Source organism: Oncorhynchus masou, chromosome 32 (assembly GCF_036934945.1).
Source record: "Oncorhynchus masou masou isolate Uvic2021 chromosome 32, UVic_Omas_1.1, whole genome shotgun sequence".
Lineage (NCBI taxonomy): Eukaryota > Metazoa > Chordata > Actinopteri > Salmoniformes > Salmonidae > Oncorhynchus > Oncorhynchus masou.
This window is the reverse complement of record NC_088243.1, coordinates 44,622,052-44,637,454: the sequence shown is the minus strand read 5'-3', so window position 1 is coordinate 44,637,454 and position 15,403 is coordinate 44,622,052. Positions and strand designations below refer to the sequence as shown.

The 15,403-nt window shown below is 40.4% G+C and overlaps 2 protein-coding genes across 3 annotated transcripts; one reads left to right on the top strand and one right to left on the bottom strand.

The window, feature by feature from the left end:
• Positions 1 to 303: 303 nt before the first annotated feature.
• LOC135526120 (coiled-coil domain-containing protein 32-like) lies at positions 304 to 5,142 on the bottom strand. The gene is made up of 4 exons (XM_064954236.1): positions 5,041 to 5,142; positions 4,441 to 4,718; positions 3,696 to 3,849; positions 304 to 1,083 (listed from the first exon to the last, which is right to left on the bottom strand). Exons 2-4 carry the CDS (start codon positions 4,694 to 4,696, stop codon positions 900 to 902), a joined length of 594 nt encoding a protein of 197 aa, XP_064810308.1. The 5' UTR covers positions 4,697 to 4,718; positions 5,041 to 5,142; the 3' UTR covers positions 304 to 899.
• An 81-nt stretch (positions 5,143 to 5,223) lies between these two features.
• On the top strand, positions 5,224 to 14,736 carry pcmtl (l-isoaspartyl protein carboxyl methyltransferase, like). Of its 2 annotated transcripts, none has more exons than XM_064954235.1 (9): positions 5,224 to 5,328; positions 5,572 to 5,710; positions 5,914 to 6,018; positions 8,015 to 8,046; positions 8,124 to 8,228; positions 8,320 to 8,440; positions 10,871 to 10,956; positions 13,611 to 13,780; positions 14,153 to 14,736. In XM_064954235.1, the coding sequence occupies exons 2-9, from the start codon at positions 5,593 to 5,595 to the stop codon at positions 14,163 to 14,165; spliced, it is 750 nt and encodes a 249-aa protein (XP_064810307.1). In that variant the 5' UTR covers positions 5,224 to 5,328; positions 5,572 to 5,592; the 3' UTR covers positions 14,166 to 14,736. The 2 variants fall into 2 exon arrangements, with proteins under 2 accessions (XP_064810307.1, XP_064810306.1); XM_064954234.1 differs by having other exon boundaries at positions 5,224 to 5,347.
• Positions 14,737 to 15,403: the final 667 nt, after the last annotated feature.

The following is a 15,403-nucleotide window of genomic DNA, read 5'->3' as shown; positions in this document are numbered from 1 at the left end:
TACCTTTTCACTGCTGTATTCAAATCTGGCTGGTGGGGGGGGACCTCTACCACTGAGGTCCAGTTCCATGGCATAGACAGTTCCACTGCTGAATATTAACTGAAGTACACAGTAGGAAATTGATTGAATGTTGAACGTCACTCACATGACGATTCCTCAGTCACCATATTTGGCCATGCTGATTGATTTGTCTAAATTATTTTGTTGATTACATTGCTGCCATCTAGGGGTAGCTATACAGTACAACGTATACATGTCCAATTATCTGTGATACTTTCTGAACGTGAAAGAATAAGACACGGGTAGAGAAACATTTTTTTTCAAGTTTATTAACTTTGTTTCAAAAGATTCCTTCATACAAATTAATCTCTCTTCGTACTTACAGAATCTTAAATATGTGGTCCAGTATATCATACGCATGGTAATGAACCTAGTACATTTATCATACATATGGAAATTGACATATAGTAGCTACATTTATAATGATTCCATCTTAACTATTAATACTCTGGATAGGACTCGTATCATAAAAGCAGTGCCGAAGCTCATTACAACATTAGAGACCATCTCTGGTGCTACATAGTGTAGTAGCCTAACAAAATGCAACTAGTGTGGCTTCAGGATATTCCCTAACAATGAACTGCAGTTTTTTATAGAACCATATCATAAAATCAACATGACAATATTTTATAAAAGTAACATAACCAACAATAGACCGTTGCAGTTTTTGCAATGATATGTCATTGAATTCTTTCCCATTTTGACAAGACATTAATTAACAAGCCAAACACACATGACCTAATAACAACAGCATAAGAAATCACATCATGTTCTTGTCCAGTAATAACACATGATAACATATAAGGGTCATTGGTAAAATGTCTGAAGTGAACAGGTAGTTATTTCTCTGGTGTGTGACTCTCATCCTCTTCAGGGTTCTGAGTGGCTGCCTCTGGTCCACTCTGTGATTGGTCCGTGGAGATATGCTCTCGGCTCAGTGACGGCAGGAGGAGATATTCCAGCTCCTCAGCACTGACGGCCACTTTCTCAGGTACCAGCCAACGCTTTAGATGCTCCAGGGCACTGTGAAGAACAGATGGAAGTTATGACACATCCTTTCATTACAAAAAGAGGCAAAGTACTGGGTGACTTCAACCTCCCAATGCCTGCCTTGGAAATAAATTAGTCAAACTCTTCTTTCCCCTCCTTGCTTCTTGACCTCACCCAGTCACCTCCCACTCACAAGTCAGGTAATAGGCTTGAACTCTACTAGAGGCTGTTCACCTACCAATCTCACTGCAACCCCCCTCCAGGTCTCAGATAAAAATAAACAAAATAGTTCTCACTCTCTCCTGCAATCGTACCCACTCAACCTATACCCAGATGATCATGGACATTCGCAATCTTCACTCTCTCTCTTCTATCATCTCTCCCTTCTACTAAATCCTTCTCCTGCCTGTCTCCTGACTCTGCTGCTTCGAACCTGCTCTCCTCACTTACCGCCTCATTTGACCCAAACTGTCGCCTCCCCTCCTGCTCCGTGTCTGAGTGACTGCATGCTCACAGAACAGGGCATTACCTGAGTGACTGCGTGCTCACAGAACAGGGCTGCGGGCAGCTGAGCGGCAATGGAGAAAAAGGTCCTCCAGAAGTAAATTATCATCCTTCCACTCCCTCCGCCTTACCTACTCTTCTGTATCCTCTGCTAAAGCCACTTTCTATCATTATATTCCAAGCCTCTACCTCCAACCCCGGGAAATAATTTTACCACCTCTTAATCCTACACTTACTCCCCCTCCCTGCGGACAAGATTGTCAACCACCTTGAAAAAAAGTTTGACGATATCCGCTCCTTATACACTCAGGCTACTGAGTTCCCTGGTCTCACTCACACATAACTACCCTACGCCTTGACCTCTTTCTTCCCTCTCTCTCCAGATGAAATCCTGCGAGTAGTGATGTCCAGTCGCCAGACAACCTACCCACTCCATCCCCTCTTCCCTTCTCCTATTCCCTTATCATCTCCTACCTGACCACTGGCTGTGTCCCCTCTGACATGAAGATGGCCAGAGTTGCTCCCCTCTTCAAGAAATCAGCCCCTCTGATGTCACTGCTCTCTGTGTCACGGAGGCTCTCCGCTCTGCCAAAGCTGACTCTGTCGTTATCCTCCTAGATCTGCTGCCTTAGACACTGAACCATCAGATCCTCCTCTCAGGCTCTGCAACTCCTGGATTGCATCCTACCTGGCAGGTCGCTCCTACCAAGTGGTGTGGAGAGGATCTGTGTCTGCACCACGTGTTCTCACTACTGGTGTTCGCCTAGGGCTCGGTTCTAGGCCCTCTCCTCTTTTCTCTATACACTATGTCACTCAGCTTCATCATATCCTCTCATGGTCTCTACTATCACTGCTATGTGGATGACACACTAGCCACTTTAATAATGAAAAATGTATGTAATAAATGTATCATGTATCACTACTTTAAACAATGCCACTTTATATAATGTTTACATACCCTACATTACTCATCTCATATGTATATACTGTACACTATACCATCTACTGCATCTTGCCTATGCCGTTTGGTCATCGCTCATTCATATATTTTTATGTACATATTCTTATTCATTCATTTACACTTGTGTGTATAAGGTAGTTGTGAAATTGTTAGGTTAGATTAGATTACTTGTTAGATATTACTGCATGGTCGGAACGAGAAGCACAAGCATTTTGCTACACTCGCATTAACATCTGCTAACCATGTGTATGTGACAAAAAAAATTGATTTGACACTCAACTATTTTTCTCATTCCCCCCTCTGATTCCCATGTAGCAACACACATCTCTGCATGCCCTGCAGATATCTCAGCTTGGATGTCAGCCCACCACCTCAAGCTCAACCTCGACAAGAAGGAGCTGCTCTTCTTCCTGGGAAAGGCCTGCCTGCTCCAAGACCTCACCATCATGGTCGACAACTCCACGGTGTCTCCATCCCAGAGAGAAAATAACCTTGGCGTGACCCTGGACAACATCCGGTCGTTCTCTGCAAACATCAAAGCAGTGACTCGCTCCTGCAGGTTCATGGTCTACAACATCCGTAAAGTACAGCCTTTCCTCACACAGGAAGCGGTGCTGGGCCTCCCCGCTTGTGCCATCAAACACCTGCCACTTATCCAGAATGTTGCAGCCCGTCTGGTGTTCAACCTTTGCAAGTTCTCCCATGTCACCTTCCTCCTTTGTACACTCGACTGGCTCCCAGTCAAAGCTTAGATCCACTACAAGACCATGGTGCTTGCCCAAGGAGCAGCAAAGAGAACTGCACCTCCCTACCTTCAGGCTATGCTCAAACCCTACATCCCAATCCGAGCACTCCGTTCTGACACCTCTGGTCTCATCAGTCTTACTATCCCCCTCAGTCCTACTAGCAGTGACTTTGCTGATAACATCTTTATTGAGGAAAAATATACTTACTATGACTGAAATGTGGTTGTCTCACCTAGCTCTCTTAAGATGAATGCACTAGGACAAGGGCGTCTGCTAAATTACTTAAATGTAAAAAATGTTAACAGTTTATAACAGAACAATCCATGGACCTGTAAGACTCTTTACAAGCTCAGCCTTCAAAGCTGTCCAGAACTAGTGGAGAAGGTTAATAGGCCTGCTTCAAACAGAACAACAAATTATGCTCTTCAGCTCACCTCTGATCTAGTTCACCCTCCTGAAAGAGTTCTGAGCTCTGAGCGTCATGCAAGAATCTATCCCAGCATTCTTTTTTGGCCTGAGATAGGGAGCGCAGCATCTCCCTGGAAGTCACCTCAGTGCACTGGCCCTTTATTCTCTTCAGACGGTTCTCTGAAAGACAGGATTCATAATGAACTTTAATATTAAATGTTAAGAACTATGAGATTAGGATTAATAGAACCTTGATTTCCGACCTTGATTTACAGCTTTCTCACAATCATCCCAAATAGCTGTGTGAAAATAAGACTTAGAAGTGTGTTGCAAGGAGAGAATGGGATCAATAGTAAAATCCCACTGGGCACAGATGTCAATTCAATGTCTATTCAATGTCTATTCCACGTTGGTTCAACGTAATTTAATTGAAATGACATGAAAATGTTGATTCAACCAGTGTATGCCCAGTGGGATATGCATTATTATACTTTCAAATGAATTATTCATCTATTTCTGGACATAACATTGATGCATGAGAAGTTTTACACTACTGTTTACATGAACACAACATAGAAACTGGAAAGAAGGCTAAGCCTCTAAAACTACAGTAAAGCAGACAGCTGTTGGGTGTGCAGGCTTTTGTTCCAGCCTAGCACTCACACGGGCGTTGAAGTTAAAGTCAAGGACCAGGGTTGATGCCATCAAAAGGGCCATAGATAAGGGTGGAGGGCCACACATGACAGAAGTTTGATATTAGATTGACTTTACCTAAACTAGCAATGTAGACATCTGAGTCTTCCATAGGTTCCCAGATGCTGTGAGAGGAGGAACTCGTAGACATGCCATTAGATTGCAGGCCATTGCCAACATGTGAGGGTTGGAATGAATCTGTGAACAGTGTGGCATCATCCCCCTCTTGGCCTTGAGCTTCCTCCTGTACGTCAGGCAGGCTCGAGCAGATCTCTGACCACAGCTCTCCGCTGGACCGAGTCTCGTGACTCTCGAAATCCTCAATCATCTTCATGCAGATGCAGTCTGTCTGTGGTCTGTTGAGAAAAGCATGTCAACAACTATGAACGGATAGCTAGCTCAAAATCAATTCAGTGATAGCTAGCTAGCTTGAGCAATGCAATTAAGTTAAACTGTATACCAACTGCAAGGTCTTGGTAAACTTTTCACCAAGTTAGAAATGAGCTGTTGTTTACAGCATTGAATGAGTGTTTCTACGTTATTTGTTAGCTTGCTAACCGTAGCTACCAAGTTGGCGCGTTAGCTTTAAATAAATCACATTGTCATTGGAATTTCAAAAGTAGAGCTAAATGGAAGCTAAACGTTCACTCTGCTAAACATGTTATCTTGGTGTCTTACCTGCGAATAAAACGTAAAGCAACTAAACCGTATTTTCCAGGCAGTAGGACATAAACTTGCGAGCCTACTAGTCTAGCAGGAATCCTAAACAAATCCAAATACTCCTCTTTTGGCGTGTTTTGAGTGATTTGATTAGATGAGGTCACTGCCTGTCAAGTCATTCTGAGGTTCTATTGGTGCTCATTGGCTTTCAGTTATGTAAACCCAAAGTTATTGGCCAGCTATGGTAGTCCTTTGTGGGGACCAGGAAGTGTCCTGCAACAGTCCAAATGTTGAGGATCGATGGTGGTAAGTAGCTACTATCAAGGTACGTTTTCATCATTTGGAAAAGCTTTGCTACTCACGTTAGTGTTACATGTAGTATTTTATGAGTTATGCAAGCAATAAACCAACCGTTTTTGTTACATTCGATGGCAAGCTAACAAACTTGATATTTTCGATTGTTTTTATAAACGTATGTGTGTGTCGGTCTGAGCATACCTTGCAATGGGGTCTTTGTGTGACATTGTGTGGTTTTATTTTCATTGTCAGGGAGCTCCACCAGTGTAGGAGATGCAAGCAGTGTTCAGACTGGCTGTAGTGGCAGTCCCTATGGGTGTGCTGCTTTCAAGAACCATGGCATGGATGTCCACTGGAAAGACACACCCAGAACTTATCGACCGCCTGAGAGGTATGAGAGACGGATGTCAATCCTGGGATGTTTTCAGCAGGACACGACATTGTGGAATGTTCAGATGGAAACATGTTATGTTGACCTGTGGTTCTCAACCTTTTTTGGTTACTGTATATATATATTTCTGGTTACTGCATATCCTACTAAAAAGCCACTGTGTTCAATAATTGTCTTTGAAAATGACCTCCTTTACTCCAAAGAACATGGGGTTATCCGCAGTGATCGGGTGTTTGACGCCATGCTTGCCACCGACCGAGGGATCTACTCCAGAGACTACCCCTATGCTGACTCCCCTCAGTCCATAGGTACAGTGCCTAGTGAAATTCTACACATTTAATATGTTTTCCAAATTAATTTAAAAAATGGTGTCTTGATTGCGTTTGTCTTCACACCCAAGAGTTAATACAGTACTTACAGCTGTGAATAATTTTGAATATGATTCTACCATCTTAGGGCAAGATACTCTATATCCATTGTTTTTGTAAACATTGCTCAAGCTCAGTAAATTTGGATGAATCTAATCTGATTTTCAAGCAGATTTAAATCAGGACTGAGACTGGACTATTCAGGAACACAAAATTCAAATGCTATTCCAGGGTTAGGTATTAAGAGGACTGAGGGAGGGTTTCCTCTAACTTAAAAAAAAATCTGGGCTTTAATCCATTCATATTTCAAAACTACCAATAATAACATGATGCTGCCACCACAATACTTCAAAATACAGAAGATCAACAACATTGTGTTCACTCCATACTACTGGCCTGTATGACAATGTAAAAAGAAAGAAGCCTTTGTTAATAAAACAAACAAAAAGAATACACAACACTGCAATTTATTATTGTTATGTTTTGCCAAATTTTAAGTATTGTGGCATTAGCATCATGTTATGGGTATGCTGGAAGGTTTGTCATGTTCAAAATAAATAGGAAAGGAGCAAATCTCAAGTAAAAAAGTACAAGGAAAACCCGCCTCAGTCTTCTGAAAACCTAACCCTGTGATTGTTTTATTTTTTAGCAGGACAAATACAAAAATAGGTAATGCCAAAGACACACCAGAATGGCTTTCCAAGAGGTGTTGAGTGTTCCTGAGTGTTCCAGTCTCAGTCTTGACTTAATTTAGCTTGAAAATCAAAGACAAGGTTTATCATATTGCTGTCGATCAATGATTCCTAACCAAATTTACTGAGCTTGAACAATTTTGACAAAAACAATGGATATACACTGAGTGTACAAAACATTAACAAACACCTTCCTTATACTGAGTTGCTTCAACAATAGGAATTACTTCAGTGTAATTTACATACAAAGTATAGGTTATAGAACTTCAGAAATATTTTTGTTGTTCTACTCATTGATCTGCATTATATACACCGAGTACACCAAACCTTAGGAACACTTTCTAATATTGAGTTGCACCACCCCTTGCTCATTTTAGTTGCCCCCCCCTTTTTTCTCTCAGAACAGCATCAATTTGTTGAGTTATGAACTCTACAAGGTGTCGAAAGTATTCGACAGGGATGCTGGCCCATGTTGCTTCCCACAGTTGTGTCAAGTTGGCTGGATATCCTTTGGGTGGTGGACCATTCTTGATACACATGGGAAACAGTTGAGCGTGAAAAATACAGCAGCATTGCAGTTCTTGACACAAACCGGTGCACCAGGCACCTACTATGTTCAAAGGCACTTAAATATTTTGTCTTGCCCATTCACCCTCTGAATGGCACACATACAAAATAATTGTCTCAAGGCTTAAAAATCCTTTAACCTGTCAACTAACCTGTCAACTCCCTTTCATCTACACTGATTGAAGTGGATTTAACAAGTGACATCAATAAGGGATCATAGCTTTCACCTGGTCAGTCTGTCATGTACAGAGCAGGTGTTCTTAATGTTTTGTACACTCAGTTTATGTTTATGTGTTTTGCAAAGTTGGTGGAATCTTATTCAAAATTATTTACAGCTGTAATGGATGCTAAAGGGGCCTCCACCAAGTATTAACTCTGGGGTGTGAAGACATCAAGACATCTTCGTATAATTATATTTTTCATAATTTCTCTTTCACTTTGAAAATGTGAAGTAGGTTATGTAGATCTATCGGGAAAAAAAATGTAATGTATTCCCTTTTAGAGTTAATTTTAACACAGCAAAATGTGAAGACTGTGCAAGGGGTGTGTAGACTTACATCAGTGGAGACTTACTTCAGTTATGATTAGCATACAAACTTGTACAAAGTAGCATAATTGACAGTTGAATAGATGTTATCACTACATACAGTACATAATGAGCTCCTTTGTTTTCATAGGATTCAAGGCAACAATCAGTGCTCCACACATGGTAAGTTTCTCAGTATAGAACTTGTAGTTTTCTAAGTAGGAAAGATAATGACACAATGCTATCCGGTGTTTATTCAGCATGCACATGCCCTGGAGATACTAAGTGACAAGCTAATGGACGGGGCATCTGCATTGGATGTGGGATCAGGCAGTGGCTATCTCACAGCGTGCTTTGCAAGGATGGTAAGTTCCAGAATCGATCAGTATGAGTACTTCACAATAATCATATTTATGATATTTCCTTATAGTCATTTGCTTCTCCTTCCCTCTGTAGGTAGGGCCCTCAGGGAAAGTAGTAGGGATTGAACACATAGATGAGCTGGTCCAAACCTCTGTGAGGAATGTCCAGGCTGATGACCCCGAGCTGCTCTCTTCGGGGCGTATCAGACTTGTGGGTAAGTCCGGTGAATAAAAGGCTATGTATTCAGCTGTAGGTTCAGACAACATACAAACAAATAATGATAGATGGAAATGTTGAGTTGGCAAACTGTATCTAGTCATGATACACTATATGTTTGTATTGGTGTCTGATAAATCTAAGATTTCTTAAAGTGGTGTCATTCCCTATGGGATTAGTGACCTTTCAATGATTTATTGCACAAAAAAGGCTCAGAAACTGTCACAACACAATAACTGTTAGGTGTCTGAAACATTATAGCAAAGATGCATTTATTGATCACTTGAATAAAGTTAATTGGGACCCGGTACTTAAATGTCTATATATGGATAAGGTGTGGGAGTGTTTATAGTGGCTCCATGGAAAGCCATAATAATTAAACAAAGAACTGAAACTTGGATGAATCAGGAAATCCTTGAGGCCATTAAATCAAGGAATACTGCATTTCTAGAATATAACAGAACCAAAAGGGAAGATGCTTTCACTAGACACAGAACCCTAAGGAACAAAGCTAGTCAGATGATTGAAGATGCCAAAAAAACATATTTTACAACAGAATTTGTGAGAATAGGCATAATCCTAGGATGTTGTGGCAGTCCTTAAAACATTTGGGATATAGATAACAGAAAACAAATTGCAAAAGCTTGGGTATTGAGGCCAATGGAGAAGTGGCAGCTGACAATCTCAATACCTTTTCCTCAAAGTTGGTTGAGAAGCTACCTGGTTGTACTGGAGTGTATGCTAGGATCAGGTCCTAGGCTATTACTTCAAGATGGATGTACAAGCGTATGCCTTTTCCTTTATAGCAGTGTCTCAGGCTGAAGTTGTTAAGAGACGGTCTGAATTAAACTGCACTAAAGCTACAGGCCTCAACGACATCCCTACCAGGTTTTTAAGAGATGGTGCTGAACTTACTGCCCCCTGTGTCACCCATTTAATCAACATTAAATGGGTGATACAGAGTTCCCACGAATACAACACTTGCTAGAGGGATCCCTATCCACAAAAAGGGCAGCAAAACAGACAAGGGCAACCTGTATCTATTTTGAGTGTGATGTCTAAAGATACAGGAAAATACTAGTAAGAATAATATTTAATACAAACTACAGTCTGGTTTTAAAAAGTCCCTCTCCGCTGACACACCTATTGTTTTTAACTGACTTTATCAGGAAAGAATTTTACCAGGGATATTTCTGTGGTATGGTAATGCTGGATCTGCAGAAGGCGTTTAACATGATTGATCATAGTATCATGCTCTATGCTCTAAGTTAAAAGCCCTTGGATTTAAGAGAATGGCCATTGACTCGGTTGAATCCTATTTAACGGGTAAAGACCAAATGATGGATGTTAATGGAAAACATTCTATTGCAAAGGGGATTAGGCACACTTCTCTTCCTACTGTACATTAACGATATGAAATCAGCCTGCTCTTGTAACTAGTTGTATGCGGATGACTCTGCTCTACTGGTGTCCCATAAGGACAAAGCCTCAGTAGAAGAGAACCTTAGTGCAGAGTTATCCAATATCACTAAATGGCTATCAGATAACAACCTTTCTCTGCATCTTGGAAAAACATTTTGGTTCCAGAGTAAAGCTTGCAAGGCCCCCTAGTTTTAGTGTCAAAGTGGGCAACTCAGTGGTTACACCAAAAACCTCAGTCAGCTACTTTGGGTGTGAATTGGAGAGACTATGTCCCTGAATGAAATTCCTAGCTCGGACTTCAAAATATCTTCATAGTGACACCCTAAAGACTGGATGGTGCACAAGTTCAGTGTCACTTTGATTATGCATGGACATCATGGTTCACCAGCATCCCTAAACACCTAATGATCATCTAAGTGACAGACCAGCCAAAACAAGCTGGTGAGAGTTGTACTTAAACTCCCCCCTCGTACTCATCTGGTGGTTGAGCATTTTAATCAGCTATGCTGGCTATCTGTAGAGTAAAGGGTCAAATTAAATCAACTTGGTCTGATCCATAGAATTATTACTTACTCAGCCCCTAGATACCTATCAAAATAATTGTACTTATATTAGAGATGTCCACTAATACAACACCAGAGCCAGAGACTCTGTTTTAAATACCGGGACTGTTGAGTGGAACAACCTACCACAGCAACTCCAAGCCAAACCAACCATAACTTCATTTAAAAAGAATGTCAAAAGCTGACAAAAATAAACGTCTATATGTAATGCCCCAGGCTATGACAATGTCGTCCTGTCTTTTTGTTTTGTTATGAGTTATATGTCTAACCAATGTATGCCTAATAAGAGGACCACAATGAAAATACGTTTTCAAACTTTCTTGTGTTATCCTTGATGATTGTAAATGCATTATCCACTTGTGATTGTATTGTTTTAAATTGTCAAATAAATTCTCCTCTCCACACACTATAACAATGTTTCATAATATTTATGTTTTTCTCAGTCGGAGATGGACGGTTAGGCTACCCTGATGGAGCCCCATATGATGCCATTCATGTAGGGGCAGCCGCGCCTACGCTCCCTAAAGCTGTAAGGACTTGGCCGATCAATAACTTTCAAGCCTGTATTTTTATTTTACTGACGACTTGAATTTATCATCAGTAATAGATGCGGTAAAGAGGTGAATTGAACATGAGCGAAACAATGGAATTGCCATGGAAACGCGTGGGGTCTCTTCATTGCCCCTGGGTATAATTAGCTTACATTTAGGCTATTGTTTATGTGTATTTCACACTATGTTGAGGTAAAAATCATAGTATGTAGGACCTCCCGAGTGGCGCTGCGGTCTAAGGCACTACATCGCAGTGTTCAATCCCAGGCTGTGTCATTACCTGCCATGACTGGAATTCCTATAAGGCGGCACACATTGGCCCAGCGTTGTCTGGGTTAGGGGAGGGTTTAGCCGGGGGGCTTTACTTGGCTCATCGCGTTCTTGTGGCGGGCCGGGCGCCTGCAGGCTGACTCGGTCGTCAGTTGAACAGTGTTTCCTCCGACACATTAGTGCAGCTGTCTTCCGGGTTAAGCGGACGGGTGTTAAGAAGCGCGGTTTGGCAGGTCATGTTTCGGAGAGCACATGACTCAATCTTCGATTCTCCCGAGCCCGTTGGGTAGTTGCAGAGATTAGACAAGATTGACTTTGTCTACTACCACTGATTTCTGTATTCTAGCTATACTAACCAGCTTATACAAACAGGAGTTAGCATTTAGCCATTGTATGCAGAGAAAACAGCCAAAGAAACAGCCAAAGATATTCACACACCTTGAATTTTTCCACATTTTGTTGTGTTACAAAGTGGGATCAAAATGGATTTAATGGTCATTTTTTTGTCACCCATCTACACACAATAATGACAAAGTGAAAATTTGTTTTTATACATTGCAGATTTATTGAAAATTAAATACAGAAATATCTAATTTACATTATTTTTAAAATTCTTCAAGCTCTGTCAAATTGGTTGTTGATCATTGCTAACCAACCATTTTCAGGTCTTGTCATAGATTTTAAAGCAGATTTAAGTCAAAACTCAGGAACATTTACTGTCTGCTTGGTAAGCAAATATAGATTTGGCCTTGTGTTTTAGGTTATTATCCTGCTGAAAGGTGAATTAATCTCCCAGTGTCTGGTGAAAAGCAGACAGAACCATGTTTTCCTCTAGGATTTTGCCTGTGCTTTGCTCCATTCCGTTTCTTTTTATCCTGAAAAACTCCCCAGTCCTTAATGATTACAAGCATACCCATAACATGATGCAGCCACCACTATGCTTGACATTATGAGAGAGGTACTCAGTAATGTTATGTTTGAGGCAAATCCAATACAACACTTTGTATTCAGGACAAAAGGTGAGTTGCTTTGCCACATTCTTTGCAGTATTATTTTAGTGCCTTGGTGCAAACAGGATGCATATTTTGGAATATGTTTTATTCTGTACAGGCTTCCTTCTTTTCACTCTGTCAATTTGGTTAGTATTGTGGGGTAACTACAATGTTGTTAATCCAACCTCAGTTTTCTCCTATCACAGCCATTAAACTCTGTAACTGTTTTAAAGTCACCATTGGCATCATGGTGAAATGCCAGAGCGGTTTCCTTCCTCTCCAACAACTTTGGAGTTTGGAAGGACGCCTGTATCTTTTTAGGGGCTGGGTGTATTGATACACCATCCAAAGCCTAATTAATCTGTTCACCATGCTCAAAAGTATATTCAGTGTCTTCTTTAAAATAAAATGTATCTAGAAGGTACCCCTCTTTTCGAGACATTGGAAAACATCTCTGGTCTTTGTGGTTGAATCTGTGTTTGAAATTCATTGCTCATGTTAAACACTTATTGCACGCAGAGTGTGCCATAACAGAAGTTGAATACTTATTGACTCGACAATTAATTTGTGAAAAATGTAACAACAAAAACATTCCACTTTGACATTATGGGTTATTGTGTGTAAGCCAAAGATGAAAAAATAATAATGTAATACATTTTAAATGCCAGCTGTAACACAACAAAATGTGGAAAAAGTCAAGGATTGTGAATACTTTACAATACATATATCATGACAGATTTGACGAATATCCACTTTGTAGGTCAGATTTGTTGAATATTCGCCAATCTGGTCAGTGGAATGTCTGTGTTCCATTGACTCCTTTACCGCATCTACAGTACCAGTCAAAGTTTGGCATTCTCAAGAGTGTGCAATGCTGTCATCAAGGCAAAGGGTGACTACTTTGAAGAATCTCAAGTATAAAATATGTTTTGATTTGTTTAATAGATTTGTTTGATTTGTTTAATAGTTTTGATAGTTTAATAGTCATTTCATAGTTTTGATGCCTTCACTATTATTCTACAATGTAGACAATGGTAAAAATAAAGAAAAACCCTGTAATGAATAGGTGTGTCCAAACTTTTGACTGGTACTGTACATCGGAGCATCATTACATCATGAAGGCCATTATGTCAGAGCATTATTACACCATTAAGGGCATTATGTCAGAGCATTACTACACCGTTAAGGGCATTATGAAGTCAAAGCATTACTATATAAATGGTATTAGTATTTCAGAGCATTTTAAATCATTATGGGAATTATATCAGAGCATTATAATGTCATTAACACAAATTTTACAACATTGTCTTTTCACAAGGGAGGGAAAGTAAATGTGCATTTTTCTCATCATTTATGCCTTCATTACACAGCTATTGGATCAGTTGAAGCCTGGTGGAAGGCTGGTTTTGCCTGTTGGTCCTGATGGGGGAAGCCAGGTCCTAGAACAGTACGATCGCCAAAGTGACGGCACCTTCATCAAGAAAGCCCTTATGGGGGTGATCTATGTTCCTTTGACTGACAAGCGACGCCAATGGCCTGGGTACGTATACAGACAGACCAGGTGAAAGCTATAATCAGCAACGGTGCTGGGTTTTTCACGCTGGCTACTTTGATGCTACTATTGATGTCACTTGTTGGGCAAGACAACATATTTAAGTGCCTGTGAACAGGTATGGTAGTAGGTGCAAGACATACCGGTTTGAGTCAAGAACAGCAAGGGTGCTGGGTTTTTCACGCTCATCAGTTTCCCATGTTTATCAAGAATGGTCCACCACCCAAAGGACGTCCAGCCAACTTGACACAAGTTGAAGTTTGTCACCATCACCTGCCGTCAGAGGTTCATCATTAGTTCATCATCTCACATCTAGAATTATTTCTCCTGAGAGAGGTTGTTCTGTGTTTCTCTTTCCAGAGGTGAGCTCTGACTGCTGTGTGGTGTGGCTGCCCCTGCAGGAGGTGGCGCTGGTGCTGCAGCTCTTGTGTTCCCTAGATCGCCATCTGTCTGCAGCCTAGCAACACATCCTATGTGCTTATTGACTAAAACTGGGTTGCAGATGACAGTTGTCCCAGAGGGTTGCCAAGGGCTGTTGGATTAATGGTTGCAATTGGATTTGCATTCAGAACATCAAAACACAATGTTTATGTTCCTCACAGATGTCTGGCTGAAAGGTTGGCTTATTTATTATAAGGTTTCATAAAATAAACGTATGATGTAATTTTACAAAGATGCAACACTCATACAAATTCAGTGATTGGGCTTCACCAACCAACATGAAGGTGTCTTGATAAAGGGAAGAAATTCATAAATGTTTCTAATGTCTGACGTGAATCCAAGTAAACATAGTGACCTAAATGACCACAATTACTGTCTTAGTAACAGAAAAACAACCGTTTTTACATAGCGATGGGAATACATCCACTTTATTTAGAAAAAATTATTGAAATGATTATGTGCAAATGCCATAACCTCTTAATAAAAACATTGTAATGAAAATGCTTGCTTGTTTGTAAATGTATGAGAAATAATGTTGCTTTGTTTGAGACATTGTGGATTATCCATCTACAGTATTCACACCCCTTGACTTTTTCCACATTTTGTTGTGTTTCAGACAGAATTTAAAGTGGATAATTTTTTATATGGTATACATTTATTTATTTTAACCTTTAGTCAGTTTAGTCAGTTAAGAACAAATTCTTATTTACAATGATAACCCACTGGTCCCCGGTAGGCTAACTGCCTTGTTCAGGCGCAGAACGACTGATTTTTACCTTGACAGCTCGGGGATTCGATCCTTGTTTTTGAAAGAATAGCAAAAAAGAATGTCCATTTAAAATAACATCAAATTGATCAGAAATACAGTGTAGACATTGTTAATGTTGTAAATGACTATTGTAGCTGGAAACGGCAGATTTTTTTTTTAATGGAAAATCTACATAGGAGTACAGAGGCCTATTATCAGGAACCATCACTCCTGTGTTTCAATGGCACGTTGTGTTAGCTAATCCAAGTTAATAATTTTAAAAGGGTAATGTATCATTAGAAAACCCTTTTGCAAATATGTTAGCACAGCTGATAACTGTTGTGCTAATTAAAGAAGCAATAAAACCGGCCTTCTTTGTTTAGTTGAGTGTCTGGAGCATCAGCATTTGTGGGTTCGATTAC